Source organism: Oncorhynchus masou, chromosome 22 (assembly GCF_036934945.1).
Source record: "Oncorhynchus masou masou isolate Uvic2021 chromosome 22, UVic_Omas_1.1, whole genome shotgun sequence".
NCBI classification, from domain to species: domain Eukaryota; kingdom Metazoa; phylum Chordata; class Actinopteri; order Salmoniformes; family Salmonidae; genus Oncorhynchus; species Oncorhynchus masou.
In genome coordinates this window covers 17,229,487-17,250,908 of record NC_088233.1, presented here as the reverse complement: position 1 = coordinate 17,250,908, position 21,422 = coordinate 17,229,487, and the positions used below count along the sequence as shown (strand labels likewise).

The 21,422-nt window shown below is 44.2% G+C and overlaps 1 protein-coding gene across 1 annotated transcript in view; it reads right to left on the bottom strand.

The window, feature by feature from the left end:
* LOC135509101 (spondin-1-like) overlaps positions 1-21,422 on the bottom strand; it is a 142,214-nt gene that overhangs the window by 3,100 nt on the left and 117,692 nt on the right. The window contains exons 13-15 of the mRNA XM_064929436.1: positions 21,043-21,210; positions 20,551-20,712; positions 7,199-7,483 (exon numbers count right to left, since the gene is read on the bottom strand). Coding sequence (XP_064785508.1) covers positions 7,199-7,483; positions 20,551-20,712; positions 21,043-21,210 — 615 coding nt within the window. The remainder of the gene's footprint in view (positions 1-7,198; positions 7,484-20,550; positions 20,713-21,042; positions 21,211-21,422) is intronic.

Here is a 21,422-nt window from a genome sequence, read left to right as displayed (position 1 = left end):
TGAAACAGGTTTCCCTCAAGAATTTCCCTGTATTTAGCACCATCCATCATTCCTTCAATTCTGACCAGTTTCCCAGTCCCTGCCGATAAAAAACATCCCCACAGCTTGTTGCTGCCACCACCATGCTTCACTGTGGGGATGTTGTTCTCGGGGTGATGTGAGGTGTTGGGTTTGCGCCAGACATGGCATGTTCCTTGATGGCCAAAAAGCTCAATTTTAGTCTCATCTGACCAGAGTACCTTCTTCCATATGTTTGGGGAGTCTCTCACATGCCTTTTGGCAAACACCAAATGTGTTTACTTATTTTTTTCTTTAAGCAATGGCTTTTTTCTGGCCACTCTTCTGTACATCTCCACAAATTTGTCCCTGATCTGTTTGGAGAGTTCCTTGGTATTCATGGTGCCGGTTGCTTGGTGGTGCCCATTGCTTAGTGGTGTTGCAGACTCTGGGGCCTTTCAGAACAGGTGTATATATACTGAGATCATGTGACACTTAGATTGCACACAGGTGGACTTTAACTAATTATGTGACTTCTGAAGGTAATTGGTTGCACCAGATCTTATTTAGGGGCTTCACAGCAAAGTGGGTTTTTTTCCCCACCATTTTTTTTTCGAATTGTTTGAATTTTTTAAAATTTCACTTCACTAATTTGGAATATTTTGTGTATGTCTATTACATGAAATCCAAATAAAAATCAAGTTAAATTACAAGTTTTAATGCAACAAAATAGGAAAAACGCCAAGGGGGGATGAATACTTTTCAAGCAGACCATCATAGTCCCAGGGCTCAAGAACACCAAGGTAACCTGCCTAAATGACCACTGACCCATAGCACTCACGTCTGTAGCCATAAAGTGCTTTGAAAGGCAGGTCATGGCTCACATCAACACCATCATCCCAGAAACCTTAGACCCACACCAATTTGCATACCGCCCCAACAGATCCACAGATGGCACAATCTCTATTGCACGCAACACTGCCCCTTCCCAGCTGGACAAAAGGAACACCTATGTGAGAATGCTGTTCATTGACTACAGCTCAGCGTTCAACACCATAGTGCCCTCAAAGCTCATCATTAAGCTAAGTACCCTGTGACTAAACCTCCCTCTGCAACAGGATCTTGAACTTCCTGACGGGCCACCCCCCAGGTGGTAAGGGTAGACAACAACATATCTGCCACGCTGATTCTCAACATGTACTCCCTGTTCACCCATGACTGTGTGGCCAAGCACGACTCCAACACCACCATTAAGTTTGTCAACTACACAACAGTGGTAGGCCTGATCACCGACAACGAGGAGACAGCCTATAGGGTGGAGGTCAGAGACCTGGAAGTGTGGTGCCAGGACAACAAACTCTCCCTCATCATGATCAAAACAAAGGAAGGAGATGATCGTGGACTACAGGAGGGGGCAGGAAAAATGGTGCTTGCCTACGGAGCTGTGAGGGGAACGGCACCACAGTACCTCCAGGCTCTGATCAGGCCCTACACCCAAACAAGGGCACTGCGTTCATCCACCTCTGGCCTGCTCGCCTCCCTACCACTGAGGAAGTACAGTTCCCGCTCAGCCCAGTCAAAACTGTTCGCTGCTCTGGCCCCCCAATGGTGGAACAAACTCCCTCACGACGCCAGGACAGCGGAGTCAATCACCACCTTCCGGAGACACCTGAAACCCCACCTCTTCAAGGAATACCTAGGATAGGATAAAGTAATCCTTCTCACCCCCCTTAAATGATTTAGATGCACTATTGTAAAGTGGCTGTTCCACTGGATGTCAGAAGGTGAATTCACCAATTTGTAAGTCGCTCTGGATAAGAGCGTCTGCTAAATGACTTAAATGTAACTGTTAAATGTACAGGAAAAGGACAGAGGCAGAGGGCAGAGCACGTCCTCATTCTCATCGACAGGGCTGTAGTGGAGCAGGTTGAGAGCTTCAAGTTCCTTGGTGTCCACATCACCAACAAATTATCATGGTCCAAACACACCAAACACAGACAGTCATGAAGAGGGCATGACAACACCTATTCCCCCTCAGGAGACTGAAAAGATTTGGCATGGGTCCTCAGATCCTCAAAAAATTCTACTGCTGGACCATTGAGAGCATCCTGACTGGTTGCATCACCGCCTGGTATGGTAACTGCTTGGCCTCAGACGGCAAGGTGCTACAGAGGGTAGTGCATATGGCCCAGTATATTACTGGGGCCAAGCTTCCTGCCATCCAGGACCTCTATATCAGGTGGTGTCAGAGGAAGGCCCTAAAAATTGCCAAAGACTACAGCCATCCTAATCATAGACTGTTCTCTTTGCTACCGCACAGCAAGTGGTACCAGAGCTCCAAGTCTAGGTCCAAAAGGCTTCTTAACAGCTTCTACCCCCAAGCAATAAGACTCCTGAACAGCTAATCAAATGGCTACCCAGACTATTTGCATTGACCCCCCACCTTTTTTTATACACTGCTGCTACTGGCTGTTTATTATCTATTATATATGCATAGTCACTTTACCCCTACCAACATGTACATATTACCTCAATTACCTTGACTAACCTGTACCCCCACACATTGACTCTGTACCAGTACCCCCTGTATATAGCCACATTATTGTTATTTTATTGTTGCTCTTATATTTTTATATTTTTTACTTTTGTTTATTTAGTAAATATTTTTCTTAACTCTTTTTCTTAACACTGCATTGTTGGTTAAGGGCTTGTAAGTAAGCATTTCACGCTAAGATCTACACCTGTGGTATTCGGCACATGTGACAAATAAAATTTGATTTGATTTACATTCTGAGATACAAACAATACCTCAGCAGGACTTATGGGAAATCCAAATGAATAATGAGTGACTGGGAAATCATCGTCAGTGACAAGCCCGATTTATTTAACCCTATATTTGGGATATAAAGGACACATCAAGGTGGTGGATAAAGCATGTATCAATGATATGAATGAAAGAGGTGATAATGATGAAGATATAAAATGTGTATGTACAGTACATATGCCACACAGGTGATGATGATGATGAAGATATAAAATGTGTATATACAGTATTTATGCCACACAGGTGATGATGATGAAGATATAAAATGTGTATATACAGTATATACAGTATTTATCCCACATGTGTATACATGTGTATATACAGTATATATACCACACAGGTGATAATGATGAAGATATAAAATGTGTATATACAGTATATGTAACGGTTTTCATGCGGTGAAGGAGAGTCGGACCAAAATGCAGCGTGTAGATTGCGATCCATGTTTAATGAACAAACGTAAACACGAATCAATACAAATACTACAAAACAAAAGAACGTAATGAAAACCGAAACAGCCTATACTAGTGTAAACTAACACAGAGACAGGAACAAGGACACTAAGGACAATCACCCACGAAACACACAAAGAATATGGCTGCCTAAATATTGTTCCCAATCAGAGACAACGATAATCACCTGACTCTGATTGAGAACCGCCTCAGGCAGCCATAGACTAACGCTAGACATCCCACAAAACCCCAAGACAAAAACACACCACAATAACCCATGTCACACCCTGGCCTGACCGAATAAATGAAGAATAAACATAATATATTTCGACCAGGGCGTGACAGAACCCCCCCACCCCCTAAGGTGCGGACACCCGGACGCACACCAAAACAATAGGGAGGGTCCGGGTGGGCGTCTGTCCATGGTGGCGGCTCCGGCTCCGGCGCGGGCCGTGGACCCCACTCTATAAATGTCTTAGTCCCCCCTCCTCGCGTCCTAGGAAAGTCCACCTTGGCCTAGTAGTCCTCACCCAGAACCCCACTGGACTGAGGGTCAGCTCGGGACTGAGGGGCAGCTCGGGACAGAGGGGCAGCTCGGGACGGAGGGGCAGCTCGGGACTGAGGGGCAGCTCGGGACAGAGGGGCAGCTCGGGACAGAGGGGCAGCTCGGGACAGGGACAGCTCGGGACAGGGACAGCTCAGCACTGAGGGGAAGCTCGGGACTGAGAGGAAGCCCAGCACTGAGAGGAAGCCCAGCACTGAGAGGAAGCCGAGCACTGAGAGGAAGCTCAGCACTGAGAGGAAGCTCAGCACTGAGAGGAAGCCAAGCACTGAGAGGAAGCCCAGCACTGAGAGGAAGCCGAGCACTGAGAGGAAGCTCAGCACTGAGAGGAAGCTCAGCACTGAGAGGAAGCTCAGGCAGGTAGTTGGCTCCGGCAGATCCTGGCTGGCTGGCGGATCTGGAAGAGTCTGGTTGACTGGTGGATCTGGAAGAGTCTGGTTGACTGGCAGATCTGGTAGAGTCTGGTTGACTAGCAGATCTGGAAGAGTCTGGCTGACTGGCAGATCTGGAAGAGTCTGGCTGACTGGCAGATCTGGAAGAGTCTGGCTGACTGGCGGATCTGGAAGAGTCTGGCTGACTGGCGGATCTGGAAGAGTCTGACTGACTGGCGGATCCTGGCAGACTGACGGATCTGGCTGCTCCATGCTGACTGGCGGCTCTGGCTGCTCCACACTGACTGGCGGCTCTGGCTGCTCCATGTAGGCTGATTGCTCTGGCGGATTCTTACAAACTGGCAGCTCTGGCGGCTCCGTGCAGACTGGCAGCTCCGTGCAGACTGGCAGCTCCTTGCAGACTGGCAGCTCCTTGCAGACTGGCAGCTCCTTGCAGACTGGCAGCTCTGGCTGCTTCATGCAGACTGGCAGCTCCTTGCAGACTGGCAGCTCCGGCTGCTCCATGGAGACTGACAGCTCTGGCTGCTCCTTGTAGACTGATAGCTCTGGCTGCTCCATGTATACTGACAGCCCGGGCTGCTCCATGTAGACTGACAGCTCTGGCTGCTCCATGTAGACTGACAGCTCTGGCTGCTCCATGCAGACTGACAGCTCTGGCTGCTCCATGCAGTCTGACAGCTCGGGCTGCGCTAAACAGGCGGGAGACTCCAGCAGCGCAGGAGAGGAGGAAGGCTCTGGCTGCGCTAAACAGGCGGGAGACTCCAGCAGCGCAGGATAGGAGAAAGGCTCCGACAGCGCTGAACAGGCGGGAGGCTCCGGCAGCGCAGGAGAGGAGGAAGGCTCTGGCTGCGCTAAACAGGCGGGAGACTCCGGCAGCGCTGGAGAGGAGAAAGGCTCCGGTAGCACTGAACAGGCGGGAGGCTCCGGCAGCGCAGGAGAGGAGGAAGGCTCTGGCTGCGCTAAACAGACGGGAGACTCCGGCAGCGCAGGAGAGGAGAAAGGCTCCGGTAGCGCTGGAGAGGCGAGGCGCACTGTAGGCCTGATGCGTGGTGCTGGCACTGGTGGTACTGGGCCGAGGACACGCACAGGAAGCCTGGTGCGAGAGCTGCCACCGGTGGGCTGGTGTGTGGAGGTGGCACAGGATGGGCTAGACCGTGAAGGCATACTGGAGATTTTGAGAGCAGTGTTGGCACAGGACGTGCAAGGCTAGGGATGTGCACAGGAGGCCTGGTGCGTGAGGCTGGTACCAACTTCACCAGCCGACTAACACGCAACTCAGGATGAGTATGGAGCACTGACCCAGGTGCCATCAAATCCCTGACACGTTCTGTCGGGCGAATTCCATGCAAAAAGCACCAACACAGCAACTCCCTCATTTCTCTCTCCTCCAATTTCCCCATTAACTCCTTCACAGTCTCTGCTTTGCTCACCTCCAACACCGGTTCTGGTTCTGGTTTCCTCCTTGGCTCCTCACGATAAACAGGGAGAGTAGGCTCAGGTCTGACTCCTGACTCTGCCACACTCTCCCTGAGCCCCCCCCCCCCAAGAAATTTTTGGGGCTGACTCTCGGGCCTCCATCCGCGTTTCCTCCCAAGTCCAAAAGTCCTTTTTACGCTGCTTGGTCCGTTTGTGGTGGGTGATTCTGTAACGGTTTTCATGCGGTGAAGGAGAGTCGGACCAAAATACAGCGTGTAGATTGCGATCCATGTTTAATGAACAAACGTAAACACGAATCAATACAAATACTACAAAACAAAAGGACGCCTAACTAGTGTAAAAACCAGAGACAAACAGCCTATACTAGTGTAAACTAACACAGAGACAGGAACAAGGACACTAAGGACAATCACCCATGGGAAACACACAAAGAATATGGCTGCCTAAATATGGTTCCCAATCAGAGACAACGATAATCACCTGACTCTGATTGAGAACCGCCTCAGGCAGCCATAGACTAACGCTAGACATCCCACAAAACCCCAAGACAAAAACACACCACAATAACCCATGTCACACCCTGGACTGACCGAATAAATGAAGAATAAACATAATATATTTAGACCAGTGCGTGACAGTATGTATACCACACAGGTGATGATGATGAAGAAATATAATGTGTATATACAGTATATACAGTATTTATGCCAGATGTGTATACATGTGTATATACAGTATATATACCACACAAGTGATGATGATGAAGATATAAAATGTGTATATACAGTATATACAGTATTTATGCCACATGTGTATACATGTGTATATACAGTATATATACCACACAGGTGATAAGGATGAAGATATAAAATGTGTATATACAGTATATATACCACACAGGTGATAATGATGAAGATATAAAATGTGTATATACAGTATATATGCCACACAGGTGATGATGATGAAGATATAACATGTGTATATACAGTATTTATGCCGCACATGTGATGATGATGATGAAGATATAAAATGTGTATATACAGTATATACAGTATTTATGCCACATGTGTATGCATGTGTATATACAGTATATATACCACACAGGTGATAATGATGAAGATATAACATGTGTATATACAGTATATATACCGCACAGGTGATAATGATGAAGATATAACATGTGTATATACAGTATATATACCACACAGGTGATAATGATGAAGTATTAAAATGTGTATGTACAGTATTAATGACCCACAGGTGATGATGATGATGAAGATATAAAATGTGTATATACAGTGTATACAGTATTTATGCCACATGTGTATACATGTGTATATACAGTATATATACCACACAGGTGATAATGATGAAGATATAAAATGTGTATATACAGTATATATACCACACAGGTGATAATGATGAAGATATAAACTGTGTATATACAGTCTATATACCACACAGGTGATGATGATGAAGATATAAAATGTGTATGTACAGTATATTTGCCACACAGGTGATGATGATGACTGACCTGGCTGTTCCTCCACTGCTGTGTCCCGTTCTTGCTGTATTCCCCTCCTCTTCTCCTTCCCGCCGCCCACCTCTCCCCCCCTCCGTCTCTTCTTCTCCTCGCTGGCCCTGGAGCCCCGTTTGCACTTCCTGATCTTACACTTCTTCCTCTGGACCGTCTCAGAGCAGGGCTCCCCTCCAAACTGGGGCTCCAGCTTCACCATGCGCGTCCTGATGGTGTGGCCTTTGCCGCAGGACTTATTACACTCGGACCACTCCGTCCACTCTGACACCATGCAGTCCATAGCTAGGGAGAGATCGGGTGGGGGGGGGGGGAATGAAGTGTAAGTAACTGACTCTGACCTTATTTGTTTATTCAGATCCCCATTAGCTTTTGCAGGAGTGGCAGCTACTCTTCCTGGGGCCCAAAAAAAAAACACAAAACATGACAAGTAGAAAAACACTGAGACAAGACAGTCACACACATTTAAAAGGCTATGATATACAAACACTACAACAACAAAAATACATAACACATAATGTGTGTTAGTGTGTCTGTGTGTGCTTGTGTTTGTGTGTGTGTCCTCATAGTCCCTGCCGTCCCATGAGTTATTGTTTAATCTGTTTTTTAAATGTAATTTTGCTGTTTGTTTGAGTAATTAGAGATGGAAGGGAGTTCCATGAGATCATGGTACTCTATAAAAGTGTGGGTTGCCGTGAATCCGTTTTGGACTTGGGGACTGTGAAGTGACCCCTGGTGGCATGTCTTGTGGGGTTTGTATGGGTGTCTAGGTTGAATATTATTTGATTATGCAGAAAATCTGGAATTTTTGTCACAGTAATATTTCAAATAAAAACTAGAATAAAAATCAGTTAATCTCACATCAACCCTCAACCAGGAAAGACTGGCATGCATGTTGTTGATGTTAGTTCTGTATGTGCATTTCAGGGCAAGGCGTGCTGTTCTGATCTGAGCCAGCTACAGTTTTGCTATGTTTTTCTTTGCTGCACTTAACCATATTACTGGACAGCAATCAAGATGGGACAATACCAGAGCCTGAATAACTAGCACAGTTGATTTTTGTTTTTATAACAGACATACCCCTCCCCAACTTCACAACCACTTTGTCAATATGACTTGACCATGATACTGAGGTTTAGGTCTTAGAGAATGTTTTGAAACAAACACAATACTTTGTTTTAGATATATTTAAGACCAGTTTATTGTTGATCACACATTTTGTTATTGACTGTTACTCCTTATTTATAATTTCAGTGAGCTCACTGGCTTTGGTTGCTGACATGTAGAGTATGAAATCATCAGCATACATAGTTATAGTGGCTAAATACAGGGTGCATCGCTTTGTGTAAGACCAGCAGCAAATCATTTGTAAAAATAGAGAAGAGTAACGGCCTAAGGCAACTGCCCTGAGGGACACCGCACTCTACATATCTGATGTTATAGAAGCTTCCATTGAAGAACACTCTCTGGGTTCTATTGGATAAAAAAACTATCCAACCATGTGATGGGAGGTCATGTAATAGCAATTTAGTTTTTTCAATAACAATTTATGATCAATAACATCAAAGGCTGCACTGAAATCTAACAATACAGCTCCAACTATCTTATTATTATCCATTTATTTTAACCAATCATCCGTCATCTGAGTCAGTGCAATACAAATCAGTGCCCTTCTCTATATACATGCTGAAAGTCAGTAGTTAACTTGTTCTTGGAAAAATAGCATTGTATTTGGTCAAACACAATCCTCTCCATCAGTTTACTAAGAACAGGCAGCAAACTGATTGGGCGGCTGTTAAGGCCAGCAAAGGGTGCTTTAGTATTTTTAGGCAGTGGAATTACTTTAGCTGCCTCCCACGCCTGTCAACAAACACACTCCTTTAGGCTTTGGTTAAGATATAGCAAACAGGGGTGGCAATACAGTTAGACACATACAACAACAAATAGTTACACATGGAATAAACAGACATACAATCAATAATACAGTAGAAAAATCTATATACAGCATCTGCAAATGAGGTAGGATAAGAGAGGTAAGGCAATAAATAGGCCATGGTGGCAAAGTAATTACAATAACGCTTCTACTTTCTGCAAAGCCATTAATGCAATGAGGACAAGCTCTACCACATTACTGCAAAAGGCTAGGGCTATTGCCTTTCATGAAACTGTGTTTTCTTTCTCCAATATTTCATAAAGTTATTTGTATTCTCAATCCTAACATTCTCAATAGTTTCCCATCAATAGTTTCCCATCATCACATTACTAGTGAAATAGTCATTGAAATGATTGGCAATATCAAAAGATTGTTATAACTAACTCATTAACTTCAATGAACGCTGGACATTAATTGGGCTTTTCTGCCCATTATAACATTTAAGGTAATCCACAGTCTTTTTCTATTGTTTTGTATGTCATTTATCTTTGTTTTGTAATATTTCCTATTTTTTTTAATTTAGTCACAAAATGTCTCAATTCACAGTATGTCAACCAATCAGCTGAGCAGCCTGACTTGTTTGCCACCTCTTTTTCATCACCTCTTTAAAACATACAATTGCGACGGAACATTTTTATCAGTGTGTGTATCAGATTGTACACAGATCGTGTGTTCAGCATACATGCTTCTTTTCTCATAACCAATTGGGTTTATGCAAGTCACTGACTGATGGTGCATGGAAAGAATCCTCACTATCAGTATAAGCAATTTTGCAGTATGCCCAGAACATTGCTCTGAGAACCGAAAGGTGTATCTCAGTGTCAAGGTCTCAGCTTGGAGAGAAGAAGCCTTAAGAGGTATTGGTCAGTCACGTGCAGGAACCAATGATAATGATGAATAATGAATCATGTAAATCATGCAAATATAACTTGTATAGATGCAACGGTACAGTGGGCCCACTGCAGTATCATGGTTTGTGGGCCATGGTAATGGTACGGTTTCGGTATCTTTATATTTAAGAAAAAAATAAAATCACCCATTAAACAATTGACTCTTATTTTGTCTTTTGACAAATAAAACTTTACATTCAGAAAAATGGCAGCATGACTGACTAGGCCTGGTTTATGTCTCTGCTGTATGAAATCAAGGGGAGAAAAACACAAAAATTAAAAGTGCTTCTTAGCTTTGACAACCTGTAGCTCTTCATCTCCCAATCCAGTACATAGTGAACCGTCACAGTGAGGTAGCTTTGAGTTGCTCTGGAGGTCCAACTATCAGTGGAGAGAGCTAGATAGGGTGTCTGTGTCAATTCACTTTCAATTTCTCTCTGTGATGTTTCAGAGTTTGGGAATTACTTTGCTGCTGACGAAATCCAGAGTCACTGAATAGGGCTGCAAGTCTTTGGCTATGAATACTTCCACTGCTTTCATTATTTCTTTATGATTTTCTGAATTTGTTGTAAATTGTTGTTGGAAGGCAGCAGCGAGAGATTGTTTTGGCTAACGAGTGGACTCTCCTTGCTCCAGCTCCACCTGCAAGGGATACGGCCGGGTGATGGCGACGTAAACGACACGTCATGTTAGAAGTGTTTCCACTGGAGTAGCCGACAGTGGCAAAGCAATGCTTGCAGACTGTACTTTGTATGTTTATGGACTTTTTACCCTCATCATCGTATTGAACGCTGAATGCAAAATGATCCCTCACAGCTGATTTAGTTTCCCCCCTCTTCACGGGACCCCTTTGAGGAGGTTTCCTACTGAGATGTCATTCCAAATTGTCCATTGGTTGTTTAAGTGGGAGGAGGTTGCGGTCACTGCGGTAGCCACGTTTTGAGACATTGCTGTGGAGTAAAGTTTGTCAGCCCTCAGGAGCCCCCGCACTACCACAAGCCGCGCATCTGGTTCTGTGGATCTGAATGTAAATACAACATGCGTGTAGTCTGCAGCGAAATAAACAAAAAAATGAAAGGAAAATGACAGGCATACCGTAATTCCGCGGTTCACGTGTGCGTATTGAACCATAGGGAGCGTACCAAACGGTTGGATAACATGCTGGGTACCGCTGCATCCCTAATAACTTGTCAGTGTTAGCATGTTAATAAGAGAACTGAAGGGGCCGCCCTGGCAGAGCTCCCGATGACGTGTACTTGGTGCATTGAGTTTGTTGGAGCCTCTCCAGTTTGCTGATAATAAACAATGATTCATTTAAGATTACAAAATGTTTCAATTCATCATCGATACATGGGGCTCAAACAGTTCTCACAGTTGATTTTTTAACAGGTGCATGTCAACAATTGGCATGAATCATTTTACAAATACTTACAGTGCTGCATGTGCATACACTTCCTTTTTATTTATTTTTAATTCACCTTTATTTAACCAGGTAGCCTAGTTGAGAACAAGTTCTCATTTGCAACTGCGACCTGGCCAAGATAAAGCAAAGCAGTTCGACATATACAACAACACAGAGTTACGCATGGAATAAACAAACACATAATCAATAATACAGTAGAAAAATCTATATTCAGCATGTGCAAATTAGGTAGGATAAGAGAGGTAAGGCAATAAATAGGCCATGGTGGCAAAGTAATTACAATATAGCAATTAAACACTGGAATGGTAGAATGTGCAGAAGATGAATGTGCAAGTTGAGAATACTGGGGTGCAAAGGAGCAAGATAGATAGATAGATAAATAAATAAATACAGTATGGGGATGAGGTAGATTGGATGGGCTATTTACAGATGAGCTATGTACAGGTGCAGTGATCTGTGAGCTGCTCTGACAGCTGGTGCTTAAAGCTAGTGAGGGAGGTAAGAATCTCCAGCTTCAGAGATTTTTGCAGTTCATTCCAGCCATTGGCAGCAGAGAACTGGAAGGAGAGGCGGCCAAAGGAAGCTTTGGCTTTGGGGGTGACCAGTGAGATATACCTGCTGGAGCGCATGCTATGGGTGGGTGCTGCTATGATGACCAGTGAGCTGAGATAAGGCGGGGCTTTACCTAGCAGAGACTTATAGATGACCTGGAGCAAGTGGGTTTGGCGGCGAGTACGAAGTGAGGGCCAGCCAACGAGATCATACAGGTCATAGTGGTGGGTAGTATACGGATGGCACTATGATAAACTGTGTGTTGGAGGCTATTTGGTAAATTACTTCACCAAAGTCGAGGATCAGTAGGATGGTCAGTTTTATGAGGGTATGTTTGGCAGCATGAGTGAAGGAGGCTTTGTTGCGAAATAGGAAGCCGATTCTAGATGTAGTTTTAGATTGGAGATGTTTAATGTGAGTCTGGAAGGAGAGTTTACAGTCTAACCAGACACCTAGGCATTTGTAGTTGTCCACATATTCTAAGTCAGGTGTGGGCAGCGATCGGTTGAAGAGCATTCATTTATTTTTACTTGCATTTAAGAGCAGTTGGAGGCCACGGATGGAGAGTTGTATGGCATTGAAGCTCATCTGGAGGTTAACACAGTGTCCAACGAAGAGCCAGAGGTATACAGAATGGTGTCGTCTGCATAGAGGTGGATCAAAGAATCACCAGCAGCGAGAGCAACATCATTGATGTAAAAAGAGAGGAGAGTTGGCCCAAGAATTGAACCCTGTGGGGCTCCCATAGAGACTGCCAGAGGTCCGGACAACAAGCCCTCTGATTTGACATACTGAACTCTTTCGGAGAAGTAGTTGGTGAACCAAGCGAGGCAGTCATTTTAGAAACCAAGGCTGTTGAGTCTGCCAATAAGAATGTTGTGATTGACAGAGTCAAAAGCCTTAGCCAGGTCGATGAATACGGCTGCACAGTAATGTCTCTTATCGATGGCAGTTATGATATCATTTAGGACCTTGAGCGTGGCTGAGGTGCACCCATGACCAGCTCTGAAACCAGATTGCATAGCGGAGAAGGTACGGCGAGATTCGAAATGGTTGGTGATCTGTTTGTTAACTTGGCTTTCAAAGACCTTAGAAAGGCACGGTAGAATAGATATAGGTCTGTAGCAGTTTGGGTCTAGAGTGTCTCCCCCTTTGAAGAGGGGGATGACTGTGGCAGCTTTTCAATCTATGGGAATCTCAGATGATACGAAAGAGAGGTTGAACAGGATAGTTATAGGGGTTGCAATAATTTCAGCAGATAATTTTTGAAAGAGAGAGTCCAAATTGTCTAACTCGGCTGATTTGTAGGGGTCCAGATTTTGCAGCTCTTTCAGAACATCAGCTATCTGGATTTGGGTGAAGGAGAAGTTCGGGAGGTTTGGGCGAGTTGCTGTGGGGAGTGCAGGGCTTTTGACCGGGGTAGGGGTAGCCAGGTGGAAAGCATGGCCAGCCATAGAAAAATGCTTATTGAAATTCTCAATTATTGTGGATTTATTGGTAGTGACAGTGTTTCCTAGCCTCAGTGCAGTGGGCAGCTGGAAGGAGGTGCTTTTATTCTCCATGGACTTTACAGTGTCCCAGAACTTGTTTGAGTTTGTATTACAGGATGCAAATTTCTGTATGAAAAAGCTAGCCTTAGCTTTCCTAACTGCCTGTATATATTGGTTCCTAACTTTCCTAAAAAGTTACATATCGGGCCTCCCAGGTGGCGCAGTGGTTAAGGGCACTGTGCTGCAGCGCCAGCCATGCCACCAGAGACCCTGGGTTCGCGCCCATGCTCCGTCGTAACTGGCCACGACCGGGAGGTCGGCCTAGCGTTGTCTGGATTAGGGAGGGGTTGGCCAGTAGGGATATCCTTGTCTCATCACACACCAGCGACTCCTGTGGCGGGCCGGGCGCAGTGCGCGCCAACCAAGTTTGCCATGTGCACGGTGTTTCCTCCGACACATTGGTGCGGCTGGCTTCCGGGTTGGATGCATGCTGTGTTAAGAAGTTGTGTATCGGAGGACGCATGACTTTCAACCTTCGTCTCTCCCAAACCTGTAAGGGAGTTGTAGCGATGAGACAAGACAGTAGCTACTAAACAATTGGAAACCACAAAAACGGTGTAAAATTTTACAAAAAAAAAGTTGCATATCACAGGGGCTATTTGTGGAAATGCAGAAGGCCACAGGATGTTTTTGTGCTGGTCAAGGGCAGAGAAGTCCTATTCCTAGAGAACTATTCCTAGTTCTACATTTTTTGAATGGAGCATGCTTATTTAAGATGGCGAGGAAGGCACTTTTAAAGAATAACCAGGCATCCTCTACTGACAGGATGAGGCCAATGTCATTACAGGATACCCCGGGCAGGTCAATTAGAAAGGCCTGTTCGCAGAAGTGTTTTAGGGAGCGTTTGACAGTGATAAGGGGTGGTCGTTTGACCGCAGACCCATTACGGATGCAGGCAATGAGGCAGTGATCGCTGAGATCTTGGTTGAAAACAGCAGATGTGTATTTGGAGGGCAAGTTAGTTAGGATGATATCTATGAGGGTGCCAGTGTTTACGGATTTGGGGTTGTACCTGGTAGGTTCATTGATAGTTTGTGTTAGATTGAGCGCAGCAAGCTTAGATTGTAGGATGGCCGAGGTGTTAAGCATGTCCCAGTTTAGGTCGCCTAGCAGCACAAGCTCAGAAGATAGATGGGGAGCAATCAATTCACATATGGTGTCCAGGGTACAGCTGGGGCAGAGGGTGGTCTATTTCAAGAGTTATCGGTGAGAGACTTTTAGAAGTAGAAGCTCGAATTGTTTTGGTACAGACCTGGATAGTAAGATAGACCTCTGCAGGCTATCTCTATAGTAGATTGCAACACCGCCCCCTTTGGCAGTTCTATCTTGGTGGAAAATGTTATAGTTAGAGATGGAAATTTCAGGGTTTTTGGTGGTTTTCCTAAGCCAGGATTCAGACACGGCTAAGACATCCGGGTTGACAGAATGTGCTAAAGCAGTGAATAAAACAAACTTAGGGAGTAGGCTTCTAATGTTAACATGCATTAAACCAAGGCTTTTACAGAAGTCAACAAATGAGAGCACCTGGGGAGTAGGAGTGGAACTAGGCACTGCAGGTCCTGGATTAACCTCAACATCACCAGAGGAACAGAGGATAAGTAGGATAAGGGTATGGCTAAAGGCTATAAGAACTGGCCGACTAGCACATTCGGAACAGAGAGTAAAGGGAGCAGGTTTCTGGGCACGATAGCATAGATTCAAGGCTTAATGTACAGACAAAGGTATAGTAGGAAGAGAGTACATTGGAGGTAAACCTAGGCATTGAGTAAAGAAGAGAGATATTGTCTCTAGACGCAGATGAGCAGGGACCCTGGGCATCTTTCTTTTGGGTGTTTTTCAGAGTCAGTAGAAAGGCCTCTTTAGTGTCCTAAGTTTTCATAAATGTGACCTTAATTGCCTACTGTCTGTAAGCTGTTAACGGCCGTTCCCAGGAGTGCATGTTCATTAATTATTTTTGGTTCATTGAACAAGCATGGAAAACAGTGTTTAACCCATTAGATACTCTAGAGGCATTCAATTGAAAATACCCACATCAAAAAATCCCACAGGTTTTCGCCTGCCATATCAGTTCTGTTATATTCACAGACATTATTTATTAAACTTTAGAGTGTTATCTATCCAAATATACCAATTATATGCATATCCTAGATTTTGGGCCTGAGTAACAATCAGTTTACTTTAGGCATGCTTCTCATCCAGACGTCGAAATACTTCCCCCAAGCCATAAGAATTTAAATAAAGGTTCAATATTTTTTTTTTTTTTAAATACCTTACAATACATGCCACCAGAGGTCTCTTCACAGTCCCCAAGTCCAGAACAGACTATGGGAGGTGCCCAGTGCACATAGAGCCATGACTACATGGAACACCTTGTGGAACAGCAGGGACTTTGAAGAGACAAACACACACACAGGCATAGACACATGCATACAGATGCTAACACATGCACTTTACACACGTACACATGGATGTTGTATTGTAGATACAGTGGGGCAAAAAACGTATTTAGTCAGCAACCAATTGTGCAAGTTCTCCCACTTAAAAAGATGAGAGAGGCCTGTAATTTTCATCATAGGTACAGTTCAACTATGACAGGCAAAATGGAGAGAAAAAAATCCAGAAAATCACATTGTAGGATTTTTAATTAATTTTTTGACAATTATGGTGGAAAATAAGAATTTGGTCAATAACAAACGTTTATCTAAATACTTTGTTATATACCCTTTGTTGGCAATGACAGAGGTCAAATGTTTTCTGTTAGTCTTCTGGGATTTTGGCCCATTCCTCCATGCAGATCTCCTCTAGAGCAATGATGTTTTGGGGCTGTTGCTGGGCAACACAGACTTTCAACTGCCTCCAAAGATTTTCTATGGGGTTGAGATCTGGAGACTGGCTAGGCCACTCCAGGGCCTTGAAATGCTTCTTACGAAGCCACTCCTTCATTGCCCGGGCGGTGTGTTTGGGATCATTGTCATGCTGAAAGACCCAGCCACATTTCATCTTCAATGTCCTTGCTGATGGAAGGAGGTTTTCACTCAAAATCTCACGATACATGGCCCCATTCATTCTTTCCTTTACACGGATAAGTCATCCTGGTCCCTTTGCAGAAAAACAGCCCCAAAGCATGATGTTTCCACCCCCATGCTTCACAGTAGGTATGGTGTTCTTTGGAGGCAACTCAGAATTCTTTGTCCTCCAAACACGACGAGTTGAGTTTTACCAAAAAGTTATATTTTGGTTTCATCTAACCATATGACATTCTCCCAATCTTCTTCTGGATCATCCAAATGCTCTCTAGCAAACTTTGGACGGGCCTGGACATGTACTGGCTTAAGCAAGGGGACACGTCTGGCACTGTAGGATTTTAGTCCCTGGCGGCGTAGTGTGTTACTGATGGTAGGCTTTGTTACTTTGGTCCCAGCTCGCTGCAGGTCATTCACTAGGTCTCCCCGTGTGGTTCTGGGATTTTTGCTCACCGTTTTTGTGATAATTTTGACCCCACTGGGTGAGATCTTGCGTGGAGCCCCAGATCGAGGGAGATTATCAGTGGTCTTGTATGTCTTCCATTTCCTAATAATTGCTCCCACAGTTGATTTCTTCAAACCAAGCTGCTTACCTATTGCAGATTCAGTCTTCCCAGCCCGATGCAGGTCTACAATTTTGTTTCTGGTGTCCTTTGACAGCTCTTTGGTCTTGGCCATAGTGGAGTTTGGAGTGTGACTGTTTGAGGTTGTGGACAGGTGTCTTTTATACTGATAACAAGTTCAAACAGGTGCCATTAATTTAGGTAACGAGTGGAGGACAGAGGAGCCTCTTAAAGAAGAAGTTACAGGTCTGTGAGAACCAGAAATCTTGCTTGTTTGTAGGTGACCAAATACTTATTTTCCACCATAATTTGCAAATAAATTCATTAAAAATCCTACAATATGATTTTCTGGATTTTTTTTTCTTCTCATTTTGTCTGTCATAGTTGAAGTGTACCTATGATGAAAATTACAGGCCTCTCTCATCTTTGTAAGTGGGAGAACTTGTACAATTGGTGGCTGACTAAATACTTTTTTTGCCCCACTGTATGTGGTAGTGGAGTAGTGGCTTGAGGGCACACACTTAATGTGTTGTGAAATGTAATATCATGTAATATTTTTAATTGTATATAACTGCCTAAATGTTGCTGGACCCCAGGAAGAGTAGCTGCTGCCTTGGCAAAGGAAAGCTTTGTTTATTGTTAAGGACTCATCTTTCCATATGCTATATCAGTCTGGCTGAAAACCAGAAAACTATTTCTCGTTTCAACAATCCTTTTCATAATCCATTTTCACATTTGACTGCATCCTTCAGGAAATAATACGATGGTGTATTTTTGCGGAACATTTGTTATTACTTTGCAAGGAACCCAATTAGAAGACCAATCAGGGATCTCCATTTCAAATGTCAAAGTACAAGTACAGAGTTTATGCAACAAAAAAAAGGAGACAGAAAAAGTCAAATCCTCTGTCTGTGATCCTATGAGCCTCAACAACTTTTGACAACTCACAGGCCAGTTTGGCAAAGTTGGGTTGTGTGGGATTCATTGATATAATTGTCAGTTTGTACTTGTGTGTTTACACTGTAGTAACAGCAGTCGACATACTGTATATATGTGACAGTGCTAACCTGGTCCCAGGTCTGATTGTGCTGTATAGTCAGCTCCTGTGGTCATTGTTATGGTATCAAAACATATGGGACTATATTTTAACAAACCTAACATAATAATAAGCGTTGGTGGTAGCGCTATAGGTCCAGGGGTATGCAAAAAATATTTTTGCTATTTTCCGTTATTATGAGCACAATAGCTGTCTGTGGTGTGAAATGGCTGATGAATAAACCCCCAATGTCCTGTCTGGAGTGTGAAGTCATGACATAGCAATGCCAAAAGCCATGGCCCTAGCAAGCCTATGGAAATTGCAGTCGCCAGAAAGGCCAAACAAAACAAATTTAGACGTCCGTTTTGGGCTCAAAATTGGTTTATTATGATTAAGTTCAATCCCCACTGTGAAAACTTTTAAAGTTCGCTCCAAAGTGATCTATTTTGACTACTACATTTGTCGTCACACAGGCCCATGTGCTGACAGACCAATACCGGGATGGCAGGCTACGAAGAGGCTCGGGGCCGGTTGGTTGACTCTCTCAGGTAGGATGAAAATGACTAAATCGACCATGATCCTTTGCTAGTTACGGACACTTTCACCATGATCCTTAGCTATTTGTTGGTGCCATTCAGCCTACATTCAGCCCAATTCAGCAACGCGCTTCAATTCAAATACTTCCGGCTTCATGTGCCATTGGGAGTTTTCCATAGGATTTACGTGGATGATGTAAGTGCTTTCGCTGATGATTTTAATTCCGCGTTCAAAACAACTAGGAACTGGGAACTGGGAAATCTCTGACTTCCGATTACAGTGTGTTCAAAACAACTGGGAACTGGGAACTGGGAAATCTCTGACTTCCGACTTCAGTGTGTTCAAAACAACTGGGAACTGGGAACTGGGAAATCTCTGACTTCCGACTTCAGTGTGTTCAAAACAACTGGGAACTGGGAACTGGGAACTGGGAAATCTCTGACTTCCGACTTCAGTGTGTTCAAAACAACTGGGAACTGGGAAATCTCTGACTTCCGACTTCAGTGTGTTCAAAACAACTGGGAACTGGGAAATCTCTGACTTCCGACTTCAGTGTGTTCAAAACAACTGGGAACTTGGAAAAACATATTTTTCCCAACCTCTTTCTTGAGCTCCGACTTTCCAACCTGAATATCACTGACTTCATGATTTGACCTCGTATTTTTCTGTGTTCCCAGTTGTTTTGAATGCCGCATAATGTCTATGGAATAAACCAATTCTAGGTGTGATGAGGACTTGCACACTCACTGCACTGACCAATCAAGGCGTTCCATGGCTTAATACTGCATGCTTGTGTCTCAAGTTCTGTTGGTTATTTACAGTCTTTGCATTTCCATCAACTCCAACTTGGCCATGGGAACGGAATATTCTCCTCTTAGTCCATTGTGGATTGATCCTACAGTTTATTAAATAGCACAGGCTGCTTCAGTAACGAGTGGAAGCAACAGTAAAAATAAATTGAGGAGTGTTCACAGTAAACATAGTTGTAATTGGCTTCAATGAGTAGCCTCTAGGCCTTTACGTATCGCACTTTGCCTCAAATAAAAAAATACTATGCCCACGTAAATTGTATTGTATGTGTGAGGCATGTTCTCAAAGCTATAGCCTAGGCCTACCGTTGATATGGCGTTATAGGACAGAACATTTTGAATAGCCTACATCTGGAGGAGTGTGTCTTTGGTAACTGGACAAGAGGCTCTCTTTGGAGATGGGGACAGATACAAGCCAAATGGAGCACTGGAGATAGGCCTTTGTGAATTGTGAATAATGGAAAAGCCTCACGAGTAGACCATTAAAAAAACCTTTAATGATAGGCTACTTGTGCAAGGCCACGATAAGAAAGACACCAGATGCATTGCTGTTGAACCAGCATTAGTTATAGTAGGGTAAGGGTGTTTTAATCAAATTAAATGGAAAACAAGCAATTGTTAGAAGAAAATAACTTAAATGTTTCTAAACATGAGTGTAACCAGATTATCTCTCATTCCATGATGGGCACATACAGCTGAACTGGGAAGTTTACATACACTTAGGTTGGAGTCATTAAAACCCTAGCAAAGACTTATAGATGACCTGGAGCCAGTGTGTTTGGCAATGAGGGTTAGGGTTTAACAGTTTGATATTGCAAACGAGTGTATGTTTGACAATTGCGCTGGCTTCACGCCAGCTGCAAATAGAGCCCTAGGAGTCAGCTATACAGCACAAACATATCTGGGACCAGCTATAATAGTGCTAAAAAAGCATATGAATTGAAAGTATTATGCATGAAGTTCCCAGTGGCCAGACTGTGATTTAGGGGTGATGGTAGTGGTAAAGAGTACGGCAACATCTGATGATGACACTTACGACACTCAGGCTGCATACACCGCTCCACCTGTTCCAGCTCCTCTGTACACTCCCCTAGGTCCGGAGACTTGAGCATTCGCTGGCGTGCCCTCACGCCCTTCCCACACGTTACACTACAGACGCTCCAGTCCGACCACGGAGACAGCATGCACAGGATGGTGTCTGCAGGGATATACCAGGCAGGCATAATACATGATACATAATAATGTCCCCTGCTGTTCAGAACAATAGTTTCAACATACATGACAACATTCATTTCCGCCATCTTCAGCTACTGTTTTTTTCATAGCTGAATGGACTTGAAATGATCTTATTGTTTGAATGTATTCTCATGCATGCGCTCCTATAAGAGATCTGTTGATTTGAGTGTGTATCTAGCCGGTTGGATCTAGATATGGGAGAAACTACAAGGCCCCTTGGCAGATGGCTGAACAAGGCTACCTGTCACAGTGCTGAGACAGTTATTGAGTGGGTGTTGGAGGAATTACTCACTGCACTCAGGCATCATGCACTTCTCCACCTCTGCCACCTCCGCCTTGCACATGGAACCGTCTGAGGGGGGCATCTTCACCATGCGCTCACGCCGCTTCATACCCAGCCCACAGGTGGTGCTGCAGGGATCCCACTCGCCCCACTCTGTCACCACACAGCTACTGGGGGCTGATGGATTTACATGGACAGATATACACTCATCCACAGGGATGGGACTTTGTTATAGCAGCTTGCGATTACTGTTTTTAACATTTACTTGAGAAACCATGTTCCATTAACACACTGACTGAATATTAAGCCTGGTGGCATATAGCAGCTTTTCAACATAGGATTTGTGTTGTTTTTTAAAAACTATATGTCATCATGCCATCATATTATAG